Source organism: Scylla paramamosain, chromosome 37, assembly GCF_035594125.1.
Source record: "Scylla paramamosain isolate STU-SP2022 chromosome 37, ASM3559412v1, whole genome shotgun sequence".
Classification (NCBI taxonomy): domain Eukaryota; kingdom Metazoa; phylum Arthropoda; class Malacostraca; order Decapoda; family Portunidae; genus Scylla; species Scylla paramamosain.
Window position 1 is genome coordinate 9,548,883 of NC_087187.1, and position 23,618 is coordinate 9,572,500.

The following is a 23,618-nucleotide window of genomic DNA, read 5'->3' on the forward strand; positions in this document are numbered from 1 at the left end:
GCAGTCAAACATGTTGCTCGGTGTTAAATATTTACCAAGAGATCACTCCCACACTTTCTTTCCGAGCAAGCGAATGGTGATGTTTGCCTTCCTCTCGTGAGTCCGTGCTTGGGTTTCAATGTAGTGTTATAATATGTGTTTAATTTTAATGTTAGTAGTGTTGTTTGTTGTGAGTCTGTTGCGCTGCAGCATCAGTGTAGCTTAGATACTGAAATATGGCAATCCCGCACCGTAGTGTTGTGCGGAGTTTCCCCTTTGTTTTTCATCCTTACTGCATTTATCATCCAGTTTTTACGCTATCTCTTTCTACCTTTGTTTCTGTTGATATTTTCCCTAATGTAGTTTGCACACTATTACGTGTTTACGTTTTCATTTAGGGGAGGACTGTTTTATCTGCTTTTTTTTTAGTACGGAGGTGAAGGTGAAAGATGTATGCTGACCTTCACTCATAAACATCCTATTACTGACCACTTCTTGCAGACAGTATGAACTTTAAGACGCATCATACATTCAGCCTTGGCCTTTAAATACACCTACACGCATACGAACGACATGACCCAGCAGAGGACATGTACACGCTGCCCAAACCACCTCGCTACAAGCACACATGCGTACAGCTGCAAGTGTGTGTGTGCGTGTGTGCCACCAGGCCTGAGTGCAGTCGCTAGTGGGCAGGCAACGCAGAATACTGTGCTGGACCCTTTTAGCCCCTGACGTTGAACATTTATCTCCAGTGCATCACGATTGGGCAGGACGAGGTCATTGAGGTGGGGGCATCGCTGTCCTGCGGGTGAGGGGCGCGGGTGGGGCCGAACGGATGTCACGCTGCTGTCACGGGTTTGAAGGATGGCTCTGATCAAGGCGACTCAGGGACATCAAGGGTCTCCTTTCGCGTCTCCAGCGGCCCTAGTGGCGGTGCTGCTGTTGTTATTAAGAGCAGCTGACGTGATTTTTGTAGTGGTAGTTCTGGCCGGGTGTGTTGGGGCGAGAGCAGCGCCACGTAGCGGCGACCATTTCGGAGATCAATACGCTGGTAAGGCCGCGCACTCGGCAGCCAGTGTCCTAGAGTCAGCCACCTTGAGCGGTCGCACCCCGCCATGCCCAAGCCGCCTTACGGTCGCTGCCACAGCTGATAACGTGCTCTTAAGTGGTTCCTGGCCCCCTCTCGATAGGCTGGCGTGGCGGGCGTCGAGCTGCGAGTGCCATGGTCGGTGAGTGAGGGGGAGCCGTGGCGCGCGCCCTCCTACAGCCCTGACCGCCCTCACCGCCCTCCCTCCAGCCACCGCCACCACTCCACCGCCGCCACCACCATCACCGCCGCCATGAGGACCTCCGGCTGGCCCCTGGCGCGCCTCACCCTCCACCTCCTGGTGTTGCTAGCCCGTTCCTACTGTTCTCTCGCCGATGAGCCCACGTGAGTACCCCTCCCCATCCTCCAACCACCCCCCACCACGCCCGACCCACGGCACCTTGCTAGCCATACCCACCTGCCCACCCACGCACACACACAATGGCCGTCACTTCACCCCACGCCCACCGCCACTCACAAAGATACGAAGCACCACCTGATCACGTCACGCCCACACGCTGCACCGCTCGCCGCCCACCATAAGGGGCACCACCGGGACACCGACGCTTCGCACAACATCACGTAAACCTCACTTTTTTGCCCCCTCACCTACCTGAAGCAGATCCTCCTCCGGTAACTCCCGCAGCGGCCGCGAGAGGGAGCGTGGCGTAGCTTCCTGCGGCGCCGGGAAGTGGTGGAAAAAAAGGCATCTCACTCAAATAGTCTAAAAAGAATCGTAACAGTTTGGAAGAGAAAAAAAGACAATAATTCTGCTCAGGACCACAAAAAGGGCCTTGTATCTGTCTCCATGGAATACACAAAAGCTGCCGTCACTTGTATGTCACACACACACACACACACACACACACACACACACACACACACACACACACACACACACACACACACACACACACACACATCGCATGTTTGCCCTTATATCTTTCCTTTTACACTGTGCCTAAGAACCCTTGCCAGAAACGCTGTGCTGAAGAAGAAAAAAAAAAAAAAGCAAACGAGCTGTTTAATTCAAAATGTGAATAGTGATCCAGTTGTACAAGAAAGGACCTTAATCATCCCTTCTAAAAAGCTCAAAGTTCAGAAAGATATATAAAAGAAAATGGGAGGCAAGCAAGCAAGCAGACGATTCTATTGATGAAAGGCATCCTCTTCTTTCACCTTTAAATCGCCGCAGAATGAATGCAATGTACAATCCTGAGTGATAAGTGAGACCAGTGGTTGAAAAGTGGGTACCCGCGCCCCTCACTACAGTATTGACAGAGCGAAGTGTGGTGTGGCCGCATTGATGGCCTAGATAGTGGAGTAGTTAGACCATTAGATTAGCCTTTGTTGCCTCCATTGTGTAAGTCATTCTGTAAACACTGTACATATGGTAGCCTTTGTAGTGATGTATGTACTGCTGGTGGGATCTGATAATGCTCTCTCTCTCTCTCTCTCTCTCTCTCTCTCTCTCTCTCTCTCTCTCTCTCTCTCTCTCTCTCTCTCTCTCTCTCTCTCTCTCTCTTCTCTCTCTCTCTCTCTCTCTCTCTCTCTCTCTCTCTCTCTCTCTCTCTCTCGCGATTGATTAGCGCTCTCTCACAACGATGAATATAAAGAACAGCTTTCATCAATATTCTTAAACAGTAAGGAGATATTATTACTATTATTATTATTATTATTATTATTATTATTATTATTATTATTATTATTATTATTATTACTATTATTATTATTATTTTTATTATTATTATTATTATTACTATTATTATTATTACTATCATTATTATTATTACAGTGCGGAGTTCAAACTGAAACGTCACAGGAGTTGCCATTTGTGTCGAGAAGAGTGCGAGGCGCGGGACACGAAGTATTGTTGTGTTCATGAATGTAATCCGGCGCCACAAAAATCACGGCGGATTGCCTCTGGTGCACAAGGCAGTCAGTGCTTTGCAGTTTAACCAGACACCGCGCGCCAATAAACCTCTGGGTAGGGCCGTAGATAGAAGGCGCCCGCAGCGTTACCAAAAGAGGGCGCTGGAAGATCTTGCAGTGTTGCCAGAGGTTGTGTAGTAGCAGTGCAGACAGTGTTGCCACATGCAGGCGAAAAGGAACCCATGAGTCCAGTGGAAACTATGTGGCTCGGAGGGAGAGAGAGAGAGAGAGAGAGAGAGAGAGAGAGAGAGAGAGAGAGAGAGAGAGAGAGAGAGAGAGAGAGAGGACCCACACCTGGCAAAGCTGTGCCTCTATTTATTGAACTTAGAGCAAGAGGCCGATGGAGTGTGTGGGCGGCCAACTCCTCCAGTGACTTCCCCGAGCTTCCCTCACCGATTGGACTGGTAATCCTTCTGATCGCCTCCTCGCATCGCCATCATCGCCGCTGTAAAGGAAGACTCTGCTGTGTGGGAGATAGCAGCGATGCGGCACGATATTAGGGATGAAACCCACTCCCTCGCACCTTTATCGGCATTCACCTTTGACAAGCCACCGCCATGTTCCCGTATGGATGCTCCCTGTTCCCAGCCTCGCTCTTCCCGCATCAAGAAATGGAATAAAGATAAACTACTCCTTTCTTCTCTATTTTTTTTTGTTCTCTCTCACCTCCGGCTCTTCCTCATCCCCTCACCCTCTCACTCGCTTTCCCTCATTTCCTTCCCTTGTGTTACTCTCCCCCAACCTTTTTCCCACTTGAATCGTCACGCGTTCCTTCTCCGCTTCGCTTCATCTTCCACTTACCACTTGTGTCTTACCACTTTTGCGTCGACCTTTTCCTTTGCAGTACCGATTTAACTCCCTCCCTTTCTCCCTCCACCTGTTTCCATTCCCCTCCCCACTAAACCATACTCTAAGCTTCTTCCACTCTCTCCCTTTCCTTTGCTAAACCTTCATGTCTTTCTAACGCACACTACCTACAAACTTTTTCCCTTCCCTTCTCTTCCTCCTCCTCCTCCTCCTTTCTGCCCAATACCATACCCCATCCTCGATTCTCCCTTTGTTCGACCACCTTTCCTCTTCAACCACACCATATCCCTCTGAGTTTACACTCCACCACCATATCCTATGCCTCTCTCTCCTCCCCTCCCTCCCTCTCCCTCCGTCCCTCCTCACCTCTGTTTCAACTCTAAACACCGTCATCTGTTTTTACGACTTGCATTTTGCCAAGTCCCTCCTCGCATCCTCTTGCACTCCGGCGCGGCGTTGACTGGTCCGCTGCCTCGTTTATGTCTTGCTACGATTTCCTCCTCCCTCAGCAGCGCTTCGTCGCCCTTTGTTAACATTCAGATCCTCCCCGCTAAGTCCCTCGGTCTGGGCAGGCAAGCAGCGCCAGCAGACCCGACAACTTAAGAACGAGTCTCCCTATTGCTCCAAGCCATTCCTACCCTCTTCTGCCTCCTTCACCTCCTCCTCCGTCCTCGTCCCTGTCCTTGTTATCGTTCTTATCCTGCTTCTCTTCCTCTTCTTCCTCCTCGTCAGTGTATACTCTCCTTTTATCCAGCACACTGTCGTTATATACCAACAAATTTCCAGGTATCTGATCTTCCTATCCATTCCATCTCCTCCCCCTCGATTTCCCCACTGAACGAAACAGAGAGAGCAAAAAAAAAAAAAAAAAAAAAAAAATTCATCCACAGTGCTTTGCTTCGATTTCTTTTGACGGTCATTTCTGGGGTGTGGTTTGATTCTTGCCTTATTGCGTCTTACTGTGATGATGCTAATGATGATTATGGTCGTGGTGGTGACAGAAAATGGCGATGATTGTGATGGTCGTGATAATGATAGTGGTACAAGGACTAGTGAAGATGATGGTGCAGTGGTATCACTTTATGGTGAGAAAGGAGTGTTGTTTATACCAAGTTCCCCCGAGTTACAGTTACCGCGTCAATGAACCTTATTCTTAAACGTTTCCCTACCTTAACTCAATTACATTTTTAAAAGGATCCAGTAAAAGTGATTGGGATTTCTAAGAGTGATTCTAATGATAGTTTAGCAAGGCTTCTGTGCCGTCAGTGGGAAAAGCGACTATGAAAACGTAACTAACCATCCTTGTGACCTTTGAAACTACAGCTTATGAAAGAATACAGCGTTTATCAAAGCCATTAGCAAAGGAATGTAGTAAAGGGTGAAGAAAATGATGATAACGGTGATAATGACAAAGGAGAAAGAAGAAGAAGAAGAAGAAGAAGAAGAAGAAGAAGAAAGATCGACAACAACAGCAACAACAACAAACAGGAAAAACAAGAAAAAGACAAATTACGTTCAGACCAAGAGGATTGTCATGAAAGATTAATTATCCTCGTAATGCTAAAGCAATGAGATGAACGTGTTTGCTAATTATGTGTTGCAAGTGTGTGTGTGTGTGTGTGTGTGTGTGTGTGTGTGTGTGTGTGTGTGTGTGTGTGTGTGTGTGTGTGTGTGATTACGAATTCCCCGTGTTGACTTGTTAATGGTCGTTAATGCGCATATCGTTAACGAGAAAATGAAAAAGATGACACGTAAATAAGAAAACGAAAAAGAAGATAAAGAGAAAACATAAAATATTGGAGTAAAGGATAAAATTAATTAGATAAGCCGAAAATTCGTGAAAGGAAGTAAAAATAGTTGATAGAATAAAGAAAAAGATGGAAATGGAAGAATGAGAAAACAGAAATAGCATGAAATGAAGAATAATACGAGAAAGACGAAAACTATCGAGAATAAAACACAAAAGAGGTGATAAATTTTGAACATCAGGTTGAGGAAAACTAAGAAGAAAATGGTAAACAAGAGCAAACAAACATGGAAATAAAGCAAAAACTAATGAAAAAAGCAATAGAAACAAAAAAAAAGACAAGACAGAAATTAAGAGAAAAGGTGTACAAGCAGAAAATGGGAAAACAGATGAAAAAAAAAAGATAAAATATGAAACAAAAGAGAGATCAAACAAAATAAAGACACATGACAAAAAAGAATAATACAGAATGAGAGAGAAACTAACAGACGCACAGAAAAATTATATAGTGTAGATCCTGCCTCAGTTTTGCTCTGGAAAGAGTGAGTGACAAAACCAGAGAGAAAATGTGTGGTGAGGTAACGAGGACACAATTAAGAAACCTCCTTAGTGGTCAGGGGGTGTGAAACGAGCGACTCTTGTATGTGTAGACGCCATTGTAGGGCTAAGCGCGGGTAAACGAGAGAGAGAGAGAGAGAGAGAGAGAGAGAGAGAGAGAGAGAGAGAGAGAGAGAGAGAGAGAGAGAGAGAGAGAGAGAGAGAGAGAGAGAGGTTATGTGTTAATGTAGTCAAAGATTCCTCTACGTAATTTCTTCTTCTTCTTCTTCTTCTTCTTCTTCTTCTTCTTCTTCTTCTTCTTCTTCTTCTTCTTCCGTTGTTGTTCCGGCGCCACATTTCAGTTTTTTTTCTCCTACTCCTTTTCCTACTTCTCCTCCTCCTCCTTTTCCTCCTCCTCCTCCTCCTCCTCCTCCTCCTCCTCCTCCTCCTCCTCTTTTTCCTCCCCTCTTTCTCCTCCTATTTCTTCTTCTTCTTCTTCTTCTTCTTCTTCTTCTTTCCCATATTTAGCATTGATATTTCTCAGTTTCTCTTTCATATATTCTTCGACCTTTGTTCATCGTCTTTGAAATATCTTCTTGTTGTTGTCTTTTCGTTGTTTTCCTTTCCTTCCTTGCCTTTCTTCCTTCCTACGTCACTCACCAGCTTTATTGTTCTTTTCTCTTGCCTTGTTTTTGTTGATTTTTCTTTGCTCTTAGCCCTCTTTGTCTCCATTTTCTCTTTCTCCTTTTTTTTTTTTTTTTTACCAAAGGAAGTCTTCCCCGTGTTAGACTTGCCTCCTCCTCCTCCTCCTTCTCCTCCTCCTCCTCCTCCTCCTCCTCCTCCTCCTCCTCCTTCTCCTCCTTTCATTTTCTTTTATCCCGCTCTACAGAAACATCATCAATAAGTCTTCTTCTAAAAGTTGCTACAAAAACAATGGCAAACATTAATCAAACATCTTGTATTATTTCTTTTATTTGGACTTTTCTCTCCTTGTTTACTCTCTTTTATTTTCGTTCTCTCTCCTCTTTCTTTTTTTTTTCTTCATACTCTCGTTGCTCCTTCCTCTTTTCTCATTATTTCCTTTTTTTTTTTTCGTTTGTTTCCTATGTGAGTGTTTATTGTAGTCTCTCTCTCTCTCTCTCTCTCTCTCTCTCTCTCTCTCTCTCATCTCTCTCTCTCTCTCTCTCTCTCTCTCTCTCTCTCTCTCTCTCTCTCTCTCTCTCTCTCTCTCTCTCTCTCTCTCTCTCTCTCTCTCTCACCCTTTTCCCTCTTATAAATATACACTTTTTTTATATTCCCCTCTTAAGTACTCTTTGAACGCGTCTACTTCAAAAGCGCCTTTCAATAAGTGGAAAGAAAGAGAGAGAGAAAAAAAAAAACAAGGATACTCGTAACTTTTCATATCCTCCTCATTCGTTAGACATGAAAGAAGAAAGATAGAGAGAGAATTAAGCTATTTTACCTGTTTGTTTTTTCCTTCCTTTATGGTTAAAGAGAGAGACAGAGAGAGAGAGAGAGAGAGAGAGAGAGAGAGAGAGAGAGAGAGAGAGAGCTTTGTTATTTTTCGATCATGCAACACTGTATTCGTTCTGCTGCCGACTTGTATGTTGCCGCCGCGCTGTGTTGAGGAAATGAAGGTGTTTGTGTTGCTGGAGTGTTGTGCTGGCTATCCTGACGTGCTGTGCCTGTTTACACTTTTCATTATCATTATTATTAGCAGCAAAAGTTTCCCGCGTCACGTTCTTCATAATTGCCAAACACTTTGTTGTTTTGGTGGCTCTTAGTAGTAATTGTAGTAGTGGTGATGATGATGGTGGTGGTAGTTGTTGTGGTGTTATTAGTAGTAGTAATATTAGTAGTAGTAGTAGTAGTAGTGGTAGTAGTGGTAGTAGCAATAGTAGTAGTAATAGTAACTAACTTCTGGAAGGCCATATAACTAACTTATTTGGAGTGGTATATTGAGCGTGTTTTTTTTCTTTTTAATTTGTGAGTGTTCTCTTAACGAAATTCTTCAGCATTTAAATGTAATATCAGCAGCAGTGGTAGTAGTAGTAGTAGTAGTAATAATAGTAGTAATAGTAGTAGTAGTAATAGTAGTAGTAGTAGTAGCGCCAGTAGTAGTAGTAGAATATGTTCCCGTGGTTGCTAGAGAACAATTTCAAGAAGTACATTAAACATTTATGTGGCTGAACTGGAATCGATCTCGTTTTCTCCTGTGTTTTTTAACCTTCCGCTTAAAACAATCTGCCGAATGACGCTGTTGATAATCACGCTGAATCAATACCACATTCATACCGTAACACTCCTCTTTGTAATTCACCCACAATTTAAAGGCTCGCGTGCTGGACTCCTGATCTGTTGTACCCTCCTGGTGAGAGCTATCCTTAACAGACCCACTGGTAAAACTGGAACCTCTCGCACCACGCACACACACACACACACACACACACACACACACACACACACACACACACACACACACACACACACACACACACACACACACACACACACACACACACACACACACACACACACACACACACACACACACACACACACACACACACACACACACACACACACACACACACACACACACACACACACACACACACACACACACAACACACACACACACACACACACACACACACACACACACACACACACACACACACACACACACACACACACACACACACACACACACACACACACACACACACACACACACACACACACACACACACACACACACAAATGTTTTCCTGTGCGCAATGAAAATCTTTACACGAACATAAACTAAGTGAAAATCCAGGCACATTCTATTCTTTTAAGTGTACGCAATTCAGATCTTCACACATGAGCGGGGCGCGTACTTTACCCTGCCAAATGAAAGACAAGAACGGTACCACACAGCAGGCGAGCAGTGTAAAGTGACGCAGTTAGGAGTCTTGAGTCAGTCAGTCATTCAGTCAGTATTCAGTCGACATTTCACTTTCCCTCCATCATATTCCTTTGTGTAGCGTTCATAAGACTCATGTTTAGGTCAGTGCTCGCTGGAAACATAAACCTTCTGTCCTTCAACGCCGGAGCAACAGCGCGCACTCGCCTCGAAACGAAAGACTCTGGATAATTTAGTGTGTTTGCTTAGGCTCAAGTGTGATTCAGCGCCACTTTACGAAACTCCTGATGAAGTGTGGAACAGCAGGCGAGGAGAGAAAGACGAGGACGAGAAAGACGAATAGAGTTAGCAAAGTGAGAAAGAGGAAATAAAGACGAACGAGGACGAGGAGCAGAAAAGACAAACAGAATAAATATAGTGCAGAAAGATGAAATAAAGAGAGAGAACGAGGACAAAAAAAAAAAAAAAACGGAGAAAGACGAGGACGAGAAAGATGAATAGAGATAGCAAAGTGAGAAAGAGGAAACAGACACGAGCAAGGACGACGACCAGAAAAGACAAACAAAATAAATATAGTGAAGAAAGATGAAATAAAGAGAGAGGACGAGGATAAAACAAAGAAGGTTGAGGTAGACAAGTAGTGTGAATACGTATTGTGTAAAAATGAAAAAAAAAATAAAATCAAGAGTGAATGAAGAAAATAATAAGAAAAAAAAAAGTGAACAAGAACGATGCGGAGGAGAGACATGAAGTAAAAACAAAAATAATCAACATAATGAGAAACAAAATTAAGGAAAGGTAAGAAGGACGAGTATCGGAGAAAGAGTGAAAATGAAAAAAAAACGAATAGATTAAGAGGAAAAAAATAAAAGACCAAAGAGTATGACGAGAAAGAACACGAGAGAGGGAGGCGAGAAAAAAGGAACAATGTAAACAGTGCAAAGGGGAAAAAAGTGAAGAAGGGGGCGGGGGGAGTAATATCGAGAAAGAGTAACGTTATAAAAGTGGAAATAAAAAGCTACGTGGAAGTATGAATAGTTTTGTGTAGAACCGCTAGAGGCTTAGAATGTGAAGGGGGAAAGAGACACATTAGAGAGAGAGAGAGAGAGAGAGAGAGAGAGAGAGAGAGAGAGAGAGAGAGAGAGAGAGAGAGAGAGAGAGAGAGAGAGGAAGTAGCAAGAGGGGGATGGAAAGTGAACCCAAGGGGAAGAAGAGTGGAAGTTAAGTAGGTGAAAAAAGATAAGTAAATATTGGAAACAAAGAAGAGGAAAAAAGAACTGGGAAGTAGTATTTCAGAGAGAGAGAGAGAGAGAGAGAGAGAGAGAGAGAGAGAGAGAGAGAGACGGCGTGTGTGTGTGTGTGTGTGTGTGTAACCTATATAGTATAATTAAAGATAAATACAGGCTCAGGTTGATATGATACCTTTACACGGGAGAGAGAGAGAGAGAGAGAGAGAGAGAGAGAGAGAAGAGAGGAGAGAGAGAGAGAGAGAGAGAGAGAGAGAGAGAGAGAGAGAGAGAGAGAGAGAATGTTAAAAGTCAAAGAATCGATTACCTTACACCAGACTCACCACTTGTAGCCTTATCATTATTATCATTACTATCATCATCATAATCATCATCATTATTATTACGATTAGTGACTATTATGACTCGTATTATTATTATTACTATTAATGAGCATAATCAGGGCGGACTCGTTCCCAAAGCCGAACTCTGCCACAAATCATGACAATATATATAAACGGCGCCGTCACCCGAACATAAATCCACTTTTCATGTAAATTAAAAGGCCGTGTACAACCTACAGCATGAATCATTCCCTTTTATGCAGCTCGATAATTGGGAGCCATTTTAATAGCATCATTATATACCCCTCATCCCTCTCTCTCTCTCTCTCTCTCTCTCTCTCTCTCTCTCTCTCTCTCTCTCTCTCTCTCTCTCTCTCTCTCTCCTGATTTTGGGTTTTTTTTTTCGTTTTCACTTTCGTTTCCTTGATGTTTTTTCTCTTCTTCTTCTTCTTCTTCTTCTTCTTCTTCTTCTTCTTCTTCTTCTTCTTCTTCTTCTTCTTCTTCTTCTTCTTCTTCTTCTTCTTCTTCTTCTTCTTCTTCTTCTTCTTCTTCTTCTTCTTCTTCTTCTTCTTCTTCTTCTTCTTCTTCTTCTTCTTCTTCTTCTTCTTCTTCTTCTTCTTCTTCTTCTTCTTCTTCTTCTTCTTCTTCTTCTTCTTCTTCTTCTTCTTCTTCTTCTTCTTCTTCTTCTTCTTCTTCTTCTTCTTCTTCTTCTTCTTCTTCTTCTTCTCCTTCTCCTTCTTCTTCTTCCGTTTCAACCTTATTTTTTCTCTCCTTTCTTACTACTACCACTACTACTACTACTACTACTACTACTACTATCACTACTCTCTCTCTCTCTCTCTCTCTCTCTCTCTCTCTCTCTCTCTCTCTCTCTCTCTCTCTCTCTCTCTCTCTCTCTCTCTCAGTCCATTTCCTCCTCCTCCTCCTCCTCCTCCTCGCCCCGTTCCCCTCGTTTTCTTCCTTCGTTCCCTCTCTCCGGACCAATTCTTAATCCCCTCACCATTGATTTTGACAGATTTAGTGAATATTAATTTTCTAACGACTCTTATTTCAGCCGAGAATTGGTGCACGCGTCCTCGAGTGATGCAGTTACCGAGTTCATTCTTTTATTCACATTCTTTTTCATTTCATTTCTTTCTTTTTCGTTTCTTTTTTTGGGGGATATATATATTTTTTTTCATGTCCATTCTTTGCCGTTTTTTTCTTTTTTTTTTTTTTTGGTGGGTGGGTTGATTTTTTTTTTTTTTTTTTTTTTTTTTGTCTTTATGTATTACCTATTAATTTTTGGTTTGTTCGTCCGTTCCTTATTTATCGTTCGTATATGTGGTATCAGTGATCAGTTAGGTCAGTTTTAGTCCGTTATCCTACTTTTTTATTTCTTTTTGGGTTTGCTTTTATTTTCATTGTGTGTGGAAATATAAAAATTGCTGCTTTTTTCCTTATTTTCTCTTGCCTTGATTTGCTTTGTTTTCCCAATTTTGTATTTTCATTTTTTTTCGTTCTTTACCTTCACTTTCACTGACTAAGAAATGCTCCTTCCTTTTCTTCCTTCTTTCTTTCATTCACTTCCCTTTAAAGTTTGCTTTTCACTAATTCCTTGATTCGAATTCTTTAAAGTTTCAGTCTACTTCCTTGATTTGGTCCTCGTACCCTTAACTTTCCCCATTTTCCCCTGATCTGACTTTATTTTCCCTCTCTCAGTCCTTTTTTCCTTTTCCTAAAATTCCTGCTTTAAGTCTGCAGTAATAGCCAGCCTTTCCCTAAGTCAGATCTTCTCTCTTTCTTTTTCCCTTCTTAGTTTTTCGTCTAATTTGCATTCTTCTCCCTCTAATGTTCCCTTATTTCCTCCCTAATCTTGGGGTCTCGTTTCCTTCAGTTATGGTCTCACTTACATTAATTCTGCCTCTTCGTACCCTAATTCCGGCCCCCCTCTTTTTTGGTTTAAGATTAGGGTACCTTTCTTATATATAAAAATAGAAGGTAATGCCAAGGTTCGTTCTGCCTTTATTCCTGGATGCTGAGGTGGTTTTTGCTGTTTTTGTTTTCTATTACGTTCCTTTGCTTGTGTGTAAGAGTAGGGGTTATGATTGCTGGTATTTTTGGATGCTGTTTTTTTTTAGCATCTCTTTTTTGTTTCTGTTTATATTGTTTTGTTTTTTATATGTTTTTGTTGGGGCGGTGTTCTTCAAGACAGGCCAAGAATACTTAGTTTTTTTTTTTTTCTTGTTCGTATTTTTCTGACGTTTTTACTTTTTTATTTTACTTTTTTTTCTTATTTCACTTTCTTGCATTTTCTTTGCTAACCTTTCGTTTGTTTTTGTGATGCTCTGGGATTTCTTTTTTTTTTTATTGGCTTGTACTACCTTAATTCTTTCATTCATTACTGCTGCAGGTGTTCTGTGCCCTATACATAAAAATGAAAACACAAATGTCAGGTTTATATATATATATCTTTTTTTTATTTTATTTTATCTTTTTTATTTTTAGATGCTGTGGATTTTATTTATTTATTTATTTTTTATCTATCAATTTATTATTTATCGTTTTCCTCTTTGTCTTTTTGTCTCGAATTCATTTACGCGTCTCTAAATTTTGTGTCCGTGCGTTCACAATTTGAGCTCCAATTCCCTCCACTCGGTATTGGCTTCGATGCACAGTATTCATTTGCGACCTCGGGTTTGCATGAGCGAATTCGCCTTTTTTAAGTATTTATGAAGGAACAGATTAATCTTCTAAAGGACCGTGATTTGTGTGTATTTTTGTAACGCAACTGACCTACATTACAAGTTTGTTTCATCCTCATTTTAAGTTTCATATCCGTCAATTTATTATATTGTTTTCCCTCATATTTTACGTATTTATATAGAAAATGAGTCATATAAAGGACTGTATTGGGTGTACTTTACATTTGTTTTTATATCACATTTGTCTTATATATTTGTGTCCCCATATACCCTCATTTTAAGCTTTACACATCCTTGTTTTATGTTTTTTTTTTTTCCCCCGTTTTCAGGTAATTGTGAGATATCTGTGAAGGATTCTAAATTATTGTTTTGAGCCTATTTTACACTTTTTTTTTCTCTCTTTTAACCCTTTGACTTTTATTTCGTACGTCTTTCTTTAATTACTAGTCACTGAGACATCTTAGCTTGTTCTACAGCCACCTTCAACCTTTAAACTGGATAGAAGTTTCAAAATCTATTCTTTTTAATCCCCTACTTTTCTTGTACACGTTTATATAGATTACATACATTATTTCTGGTTCTGTCAGTTGTTTCGTATCGCAGTGAAAATGCTAATACAGTGCCTATGTTTAGATCACTCTCTTCCCTTCATTTTAAAGTATTGTTTCCCTTCCTTTTTTAAGTACCTGTGACGGGACTGATTAATCTTTTAAAAGACTATATTTTGGTGCTGACTTTCTCTCCACTTTCATGACGTCTTTGCCTTATATATTTAGGTCTCTTTTTTCCCTTCATTTTAAGCTTTCAGTCCCTTATTTCACGACACTGTTCCCTGTGATTAATTTGATAAAAGACTATTTTAAATTTACTTTGCTGTTTTACCTTTTTAAACACACTTGTTGAATATTTTTTTATGATTCTTTATCGCCCCTTCTAATTTTAAGTTCATATTCCCTTATTTAACACTAGTTTTAAACTGATAAATCATATAAAAGCTGTATTTCTAGGTGTATTTCGTGTAATCTTTTAATTATTCTTACCAAGTTTACCGCATTATTTTTAGGTCCTTCAGTTTTAAGCTTCTTTTATTTATTGTTTTGGGTAATAAATCAAGTAAAAGCTGTATTTTACTTGCATTTAACGTCCATTTCGTTAAAGGTATTTTGTGAATGTGCATTGAAAGTATTTCGTGTATATGTATTTCAAGTCTGTTCTGTATTCATTTTTACGAATGCGTTTATCCCAGATTTGACGCCTCTTCTCCCCCTTATTTCCCCTCATTGCGAGCCGGCAGTCCCCTTGTGTGAGGGTACTGTTCCCGTGCTCTTACTCCCCATTCCCCTTGCTTTGCGACCTACTTAATTCACGTCCCTATAACATTTTCCCCCATGCCTTTATTTTTGTACCCTTTTTCCTCCTTTGGGTCCTGTTTAGTGTTCTGTTTTTTTCTTCCTGGTCTTGTTTTTGTCAATATTTCCTAGTTTTTTTTTTTCTCTCTGTTTCTGCCCTGCTTTTTTACCCTTCATGCTTATGTTTCCTGCTTTATTCTTATTTATTTATTTTTTCTGATGTCTTTATGTTTAGTTCAGATTTCTTATTTTTTTTTTTTTTCTTGTCCTTATGTTCCGCCCTGCTTTCCTCCTCCTCCTCCTCCTCTTTTCCCACCCTCCTATGTTGTAGTCCATTTTCTCTCTAATTTTCCATGTTCTTATATTTAGCCTAATGTTATCTGTTTTTTTTTTTTGTCCTTATGTTTAGGTCTATTTTCTTGTTTTTTTTCCATGCTCCTTTGCGTCCTGCTTTCCTCATTTTTTTTTCATGCTTACCCCAATTTTCCTCACTTTTCTATGTCCTCATATTTAGCCCAATTATATTCTGTGTATATTCTTTCCCTCCCTATTTTTTCCCTCATTTTCCCATTATTTCTTACCCAAGTTATCTTCTTTCCAATACCAATTTTATTTTTTTCTCACATACTTTCCTCCTATTTTCTTCCCTCCCTGTTTTTCCCTTGCAATTATTTTTCACCCTATACAGTTTGGGTTTTGCTCCCCAGTCCGTTCTGGTCTGGGTTGGGTCTAGCTCTTTGGGTCTGGGTAAGGTCTGGCTGGCTGCTCGAGTCTGGCTCTTCAGTATGGCTCGGTTCTGGCTCTTTGGGTCTGACTCGGGTCTGGCTCCTAAGATCTGGCTCTGGTCTGGTCTGGTTCGGGTCTGTCTCTTTGGGTCTGGCTCTGGTCTGGGTAGGTCTGGCTGCCCTTTTCGGGTCTCGCTGCCTGCTCGGGTCTGGTGCGGGTTTGGCGCGGGTCTGGCTCGGGTCTGGCTCCCCTCGCAGTCCCCAGAGCAAGTTAAAAGGGCTCTGGGCTGCCTGCGTGTAATCAATACTATGAAAGCTGCGCACCCGTTGTACCCACACCAGCCAAGTGGGTCAGCCTGCCGATCTCTCTCTCTCTCTCTCTCTCTCTCTCTCTCTCTCTCTCTCTCTCTCTCTCTCTCTCTCTCTCTCTCTCTCTCTCTCGCTCTCGCTCTCGCTGTGGCCTCTTTCCTCCAACACTCCTCACCTATATCTCTCTCTCACACTGCTCTGCTCTCTCTCTCTCTCTCTCTCTCTCTCTCTCTCTCTCTCTCTCTCTCTCTCTCTCTCTCTCTCTCTCTCTCTCTCTCTCTCTCTCTCTCTCTCTCTCTCTCTCTCTCTCTCTCTCTCACCTTCCTTCCTTCTCCGGTCTTGTCCTACTCCTGATTCCCCTCTCATCCTCCTCCTCCTCCTCCTCCTCCTCCTCCTCCTCCTCCTCCTCCTCCTCCTCCTCCTCCTCCTCCTCCTCCTCCTCCTCAGGTTCATCCATGTTGCTTCCCTCTTCCTTCTCTGCCTGCTTCAGCTATTACCTCCTCCTCCTCCTCCTCCTCCTCCTCCTCCTCCTCCTCCTCCTCCTCCTCCTCTGATTGGCCCAGGCGGTTGATGTTGATGACTTCAAAGCGACTCAAGACATGAAACCTTGATACCAATCTTTATTTTTCCCCTCACCTGACCGGAAGTGCCACGCGGAGGTGCTTTCCCCTCAAAACGTTTCCCTTAACATTTTCTTTTTCCAGTCTCTTGATATTTCCCTCGCATATTTTGAAGTTTTCATTGGGGGTGTTTTTTTTTTTATTTATTGCAGTTTTTTTCTAAAGGGAGCGCTTACTTTTTCTTTTTTTCGTATCTCCCGTTCTTTTTTGGGGGAAGTTTAGTTGCATGCTCTTTTTAACTGCAAATTTCCAGAAGGTAACGTTAGTCTTTCTTTTTTTCGTGTCTCTCCCTTCCTCCCTTTCCCTCCCCACGTTTCCTTTTCCCTTGAAAAAATTACAGTCCCTTAATGTTTCCGTCATATAAATAATATTCCTGGAGGTGAAATTCCCAATGTGACTTTTTTTTTACGAAATTTCAAAAGGTACCATTTCTCTTATGTATATATTGGTAAATTCGTTTCTCTCTCTCTCTCTCTCTCTCTCTCTCTCTCTCTCTCTCTCTCTCTCTCTCTCTCTCTCTCTCTCTCTCTCTCTCTCTCTCTCTCTCTCTCTCTCACAACATTTCCTTAAGACTTTTATCCTTCAAATTTTCAAAATATAACATATATTTACTTATTATTTAGTTCCTCTCTCTTCCTTCTCTACTCCCATGTGAACTAGTGGGTTTTGGCAGTGCGTTTTCCTACCCAGGTGATAACACAGGTAGGGTATGAGTACCGCAGGGTGCAAATTCCCTCCTTCACCTGACCAGTAGCAGGGGCAGGTAAAGCTGGTGGCCCTTACCTTGCCGGTGGCCCTTACCTTGCCTTACCTGTCCCGAAATAGAACTTTGGAAACTACGAAGACGCTTGTTACTGGAGGGCGAGGGAAGATGGAGCAAAGGAGAGGGAGGGAGGGAGGTGCAGTGGGAAGAGGAGGAGGAGGAGGTAAGAGATGGTGAGAGGAGAGGAAGAGAGGAAGGAAGGAATGGTTGGTAGGAGAGAGGGGAGTACGGAGGAGGGGGGATGGAAGAGTGAGTGGAGAGGAAGGTAAGAGAGAGAGAGAGAGAGAGAGAGAGAGAGAGAGAGAGAGAGAGAGAGAGAGAGAGAGAGAGAGAGAGAGAGAGAGAAGGATGTTAAGAGAGAAGGGAAAGGAAGACAAGAACGGAGAAACAAAAGAGGAGACAGGGTGGTAGGGGAGGAAAGGAAGGAAAGGAAGTGAAAGGAGAAGGGGAAGGTTAAACAGTATCATGATTATTGTTTTCGAAGACAGAGACGTTTCATGATTGGCTCAGCTGGTGGGTGTGTGTGTGTGTGTGTGTGTGTGTGTGTGTGTGTGTGTGTGTGTGTGTGTGTGTGTGTGTGCAGTTCATGAAGTCAATAGGTGTGTATATACGTGAAAGTAGATAAATGATGATGATGATGATGATGATGATGATGTGTGTGTGTGTGTGTGTGTGTGTGTGTGTGTGTGTGTGTGTGTGTGTATTATTGAGTATTTTCGTACGTGGCGCTGCATGACCATCGATCATTGTGGCAGCAGAAGGGAAGAGGAGAACGAGAACGAGAGAAAAGCGAAAGGAAGAGGAGGAGAAAGAGAGTACGGGAACATTTGAAATACTCGTATAACGAAAGAAAACTGCTCAGAAAATAGACGATTAAAAAAAAAAAACAGAAATTGGAAAAAAATATAAACAGAACGAAAGTGGTTAAATAGTAAGTGTAAAGAAAGTAATGAAAGAAGAAGTAAGACAAGGAAAAGAAAGGAAAGAAGAGAAGGAGAAGGCGGGAGGGTTGCATCCTCAAAAAAAATTAAACACAAAAGAACTAATACGAAAGATGAAGCAAAAGAAGTAGAAGAAAGAGAAGACGGAGGAGGAGGAGGAGGAGGAGGAGGAGGAGGAGGAGGAGGAAAGGAGAAGAAGGCAAGACAAGAGGGTCAGAGCGGAAAAAAAGTAATAGGAAAAGATGAAGCAAAATACGAAGAAAGAGAAGACGACGGAGACGGAAAAAGAAAAATGCAGAAGGGTTGGAGCAAGAAAAACTAATAGAAAAGATGAAGCAAAATAAGAAGAAAGAGGAGAAGGAGAAGAAGGAAGAGGAGGAAGAAGGAAGATTTGTCTCCGTCTTCTGCCCTCTCCTTCCTCCCCCTTCCCTCGCTCCCCCAGACCAGCGAAACACACGAAGCAGTGAGTCAACACTTAGACAGTAATCAATACTTCCATTAACCTGACCCACTGAGGAGCCTCGGAAGGGGACGCGTGTTTACCTCCAGTTCACAAGCGGGTCAGGGTTAGATAAACTTGTGAGCCTCCCTATTGTTCCCATTGTCACACCTCCACGCCACGCCTGCGCCCTCGTGCTCCGCCATCATATCACCGCCTCTCTGTACATACACTGACGTTATTACCCGTGTGTGAGGCGTGCTTAAGTCTGCGCCTCCTTTCACCTCTCTGGCACTGGTCGTATGTTTTGTACTCTTGCTAGTTTGGTCTGCTTTTACCTGGTACGCGGGTGAAGGTCTCCGTAGTATGCTGAAAATTTGGTGCCTTTGCCGTGATTTTTTCCTGATGCGATTTGTATTTTTTCTTTAATGTTCAAATTATATGAATAACTTTATCAGTGATGGAGAATATTTTCAGTCCATACAACCACGAATGCCATTGCTGTTTTTACTCATTTATACTTGATTAAAATTTTCAAGTAGAAAGGTTCTTGATATAATTGTAATTCTCATAAAAAGTTCCAAGTAGAGATTAAGGTCTTTGATGTGATTGTAATTCTATAAATGGCGCAGAAAACTGGATCTCTTAAAAATTTCTGTTCATACTATTTTTTCCAGTTCAGTATAGATTTTTAGATAGAAACATGAAAGCAAAAGCACTGATATAAATATAATTCAATCAGTAAGGGACAGGAGTTGTACGCCATGCCCCAGTACCTCTCAATATGTATATATGTATCTAAAACAAAAACTTTCTACCACCGCTACCACCACCAACCACTACCAGCACCAATATTACCATCGCCGCCACCACCACTACTACCACCACCACCACCATCACGATCATCCACGTCACCATAATTCCTGTTTTGTGGTTGCCATGTACCGTCATGCATCGTGAATATTACCACACACCTGTGCCACTGATTTCCTGTCACACCTGTGGGGGCCGAGAGGGATGGGGGAGGCGGGATCACCTGGCTAATGAACGGTGTATTCCTGCGGTTATTGGGACGTGATCCACCCACCCTCGCTATGATTACCACCTCCCACCACCTCGCGCTGCTCATGCCTCTTTCACCTTTGCTTTATTTTGGGAAAGTGACCTGTAGGCGTAGTAGTAACAGTAGCTTCGACTTACACCATACACCATTCGTAAGAAGAGGGGAAAATATATTATTCTTTTTATGACTCATCTTTGTCATCTTGGCTTCTTTAGGTTCTTTCGGAAAGATTCTATTGTAGTAGCAGTAATAGTACTTTCAATCCATACCATTAAAAGAAGAGATTAGATAAAGGTAGCAATAGTAGTATTAATAGTATGTTCCATTAACACAGTTCGTAAGGAGGAGAAGAAAAATAAAAGACTTCGTCATGGCACATCTTTGGCACCTTTTCTTTTTACGTGATTTTAGGAAAAGTGACCTTGGTAATAGTAGTAATAGCAGTAATAGTACTTCCGATCTACACAATAAGAAAATAAATAAATAAAGATAGAAGAAAATAGATAACTTATTACGGCTCATCTTTGTCACCTTTGCTTTTACTTTTAAGGTTGTTTTGGCAAAGTTGGTTGTAGGAGCAGAAGAAATTGTATGTTCCATTTACATCAGTTTTTAGAGGTTTTCGTTACGACTCACATCTCTGTCAATTTCCTTTTCTTAGGTTGTTTTGGGAAAGATATTTGTAGGAGTAGCAGTAACAGCGTTCTTGATCTACACAGTTCACAAAAAAAAAAAAAGAAATAAAGGACTTCGTTGAAATTCACCTCACACTGTTTTCATCTTTGTCACCTTTGCTTTCTGAAGGTGTTGTAAGAAAGATTGTACATGTGGCCGTGATTGTACCATTGGTCAACACACTTCATAAAAAGAAAAAAAAATATTGGACTTGGTTACAACTCTCACCTTCGTCACCTTTGTGTTTTAACGTGTTTTGTCAAAGGTATGAAAGAGTTGTATACGTTAGGTTAGGCTTGGAATAACATTACTTTCATTCCACACAGTTAGTCGGAGGGGAAAAAAATTAGCTTTGTTACCACTCTAATCTCACATCAGTCTCTGTTTTGTCACCTTTGCTCCCTGAAGGTGTTTTGGGAAAGTTTACGTAGTTCGTGGAGGGAGAAGACAAAGGACTTCGTTGTAACTTTTATCTCGCATCATTCGCTTCCTTGTCACCTTTGCTTTTCAAACGTGTTTTGGGAAAGCTGTCTGTAGGTAGATTTTACGTTAGAACGAATTAAATTAGGTGTGGTATTGGTCTCGATTCACATGATCACTGAAGAAAGTGTCACTTTCATCTCGCACCAGTGTCCTCTTTGTTACCTTTGTTATTTTTTAAGGTGTTTTAGGAAAGATATATATAGTAGCTTATGTTACTTTAAGTTAGGTATAGCATTGGTTTCGATGAACATAATTAAAAGAGAAAAAATAAGATATAAAGCCTCCTTTCTTCGTTATTTTTTTTATCTATCTATTTATTTATTTTTTTTTTTAGGTGCTTCATGAATAAAATCTGTAGGGACAGTTATTGTGTTCAGTTCACGCTAAGTTAGAGAAGGTAAAGAAAACCATTGTTTTGCACCACACACAACGAGTAGGGGAAGAAGAGAAAAAGGCACGTAGCTAACACTCTCATCTCGCAGCGGTCTCTTCTTTGTCACCGCTGCACTTTGAAGGTGTTTTGGGGAAAGAAACCTGTAGGAGTGAAGGTGACATTGTTTTCGATACAAACAATTCGTAGAGGGAGAGAAAAATAAAAATTTTAATCTCGCACTAATTAATTAATTACCGTTTGCACTTTGAAGGTGTTTTTAGCAAGGCACATGTTAGAGTGTCTCGTCTCGTACCAACACGACTTTTAGAAAGAAGAATAAGTGCTTTGTTTTTATTCTTATCTCGTGTGGCTAACTTCTTCATCTTTGCCCTATAAGGATGTTTCGAGACAGACACTTGTAGATATAGAAGAGAGAGAGAGAGAGAGAGAGAGAGAGAGAGAGAGAGAGAGAGAGAGAGAGAGAGAGAGAGAGAGAGAGAGAGAGAGAGAGAGACTTCGTTGTTGTAGCAATAACTACTTTTTATCCAAACAACTCGTTGAGGCAGAGAATAACCCTTTGTTGTTGTGAGAGTAACAATGGCTTTTATCCACTTAACCCACAAGGAAATGGAAAGAGAGAGAGAGATAGAGAGAGAGAGAGAGAGAGAGAGAGAGAGAGAGAGAGAGAGAGAGAGAGAGAGAGAGAGAGAGAGAGAGAGAGAGAGAGAGAGAGAGACTTCTTTATTTAAGTGTAACGCAAAACAGCGCTGTTGTAAGAGGAACTGATCGTTATCTACTTATGAGTAAATCACAAGGAGATACAAAGAAAGAAGAACTGTAGTACTGAATCATTTAATATTAAACATCGATCAGTCGTAGAGGGAGAAAGAAAATCGCTATGTCAAATTAAGCTTCTCCGCGCCTTCCGCCCACACACCGCTGTAAGAGGAACTGATCTCCATCCATTTAAATCACAAGGAAATAGAGAGAAAACAAAGAGGTAAATCATTTAATATTAACTGTCTTTTATCGATCTCTCATAGAAGAAGAAAGAAAAAAAGGTCCTTAGTGTCTTTGTATCCACACACTTCATTGAGAAACTGATCTCTCTCCACTTAAATCACAAGGGAATAAAGTGAAAAAAGTACCGTATCATTTAATATTAACTATCTTTTATCGATCAGTCAAAAAGAGAGAAAGAAAACGTCATGTTATATTAAGCTTACCACTGTCTTCTTCTCACACACACAGAGACGAAGTAAGAAAAAAAGTGCTATATCATTTAACCTTCATCATTAAGTAATAGTAAGAAAAGCCTTGTATTAACATTAACTACATCAGCAAGTCATCGAAGGAACAGCCATGTCATAGTAAGCTTATCAGTGTCTTCTAGTCCTCTCCCAAAACACTTCATTGAAAGACAGTATAAAAACGTTCTTTGTTATCGATTTCCTTCCCGACGGACTGTGCCAGCGCCCCTCCCCTCAGTGCACCCATTGTGAGCCTATTGAGGGAATTGATCCACGCCCAGGGTCGCCGCCCCCTAAATGTCACTCATCCTAAAGGTCCCAGCGGCTGTTTTCTATTTTTATGACTATTTTTAATCACATTCATGGCGGTTACTTTCGTTTTTTGTTATTTTTTTATAATCTTGGTGTTATTCCTGCTTTCTCTCTCTCTCTCTCTCTCTCTCTCTCTCTCTCTCTCTCTCTCTCTCTCTCTCTCTCTCTCTCTCTCTCTCTCTCTCTCTCTCTCTCTCTCTCTATCTCTATCTCTGTGTTGCCGAATTTTGTGTCCTTTTCTAATATAGTGAAGTTCGTTTTGTGGTTTTTATAGTGGCGTGTTTCAAAACCTATCGAGTCGTGGACACACACACACACACACACACACACACACACACACACACACACACACACACACACACACACACACACACACACACACACACACACACACACACACACACACACACACACACACACACACACACACACACACACACACACACAAAACACTGACCTAGACCCTTGCACAACCCTCGGTCATCTCGGAATTTTGTGATACTACGGCGCTTCCAGAGAGAGAGAGAGAGAGAGAGAGAGAGAGAGAGAGAGAGAGAGAGAGAGAGAGAGAGAGAGAGAGAGAGAGAGAGAGAGAGAGAGAGAGAGAGAGAGAGAGAGAGAGAGAGAGAGAGAGAGAGAGACCCGGAGGAGGCGTGTAGCTGCGGGTTGAGAAGGAAAGCAGCCAGTTCATCCTCAGTGGGCAGCTCTATTTTGGTTGAGGCTGACGGATATTGCGCCTTCCTTCTCGCAAAATTCCCGAGAAAAATGTGGATCAAACTCCTTCAGCCGCAACCTGGCGAGGCGGAAGGGAAGGGCGGGCGAGGGGAAGCCATCGGTGCCACGCTCTTGTTTTCGCCGACACACTGACACCTGTCCCCTAAACACCATGAGACCCGCGCACTCTCACTCCCCGCTCACCTGTACGTACACACCTGCGCTATGTGCGTGGGTGCGTGCGTGTGTGTGTGTAACGTACGTACACATGAAGCCCGCATTCTGAAACGCTTACAGCCGCACCAACACTATTTTCCAAAGGCTCTTGTTGAAGTGATACGGGTTTTT

At 41.9% G+C, this 23,618-nt stretch overlaps 1 protein-coding gene across 1 annotated transcript in view; it reads left to right on the forward strand.

Annotated features, from left to right (window-relative positions):
• The first annotated feature begins 1,059 nt into the window (after positions 1 to 1,059).
• Positions 1,060 to 23,618, forward strand: part of LOC135091474 (gamma-aminobutyric acid receptor subunit beta-like) — a 178,114-nt gene continuing 155,555 nt past the window's right edge. Inside the window, 1 exon segment of the mRNA XM_063989133.1 lies at positions 1,060 to 1,414. Coding sequence (XP_063845203.1) covers positions 1,323 to 1,414 — 92 coding nt within the window. The 5' untranslated portion in view covers positions 1,060 to 1,322.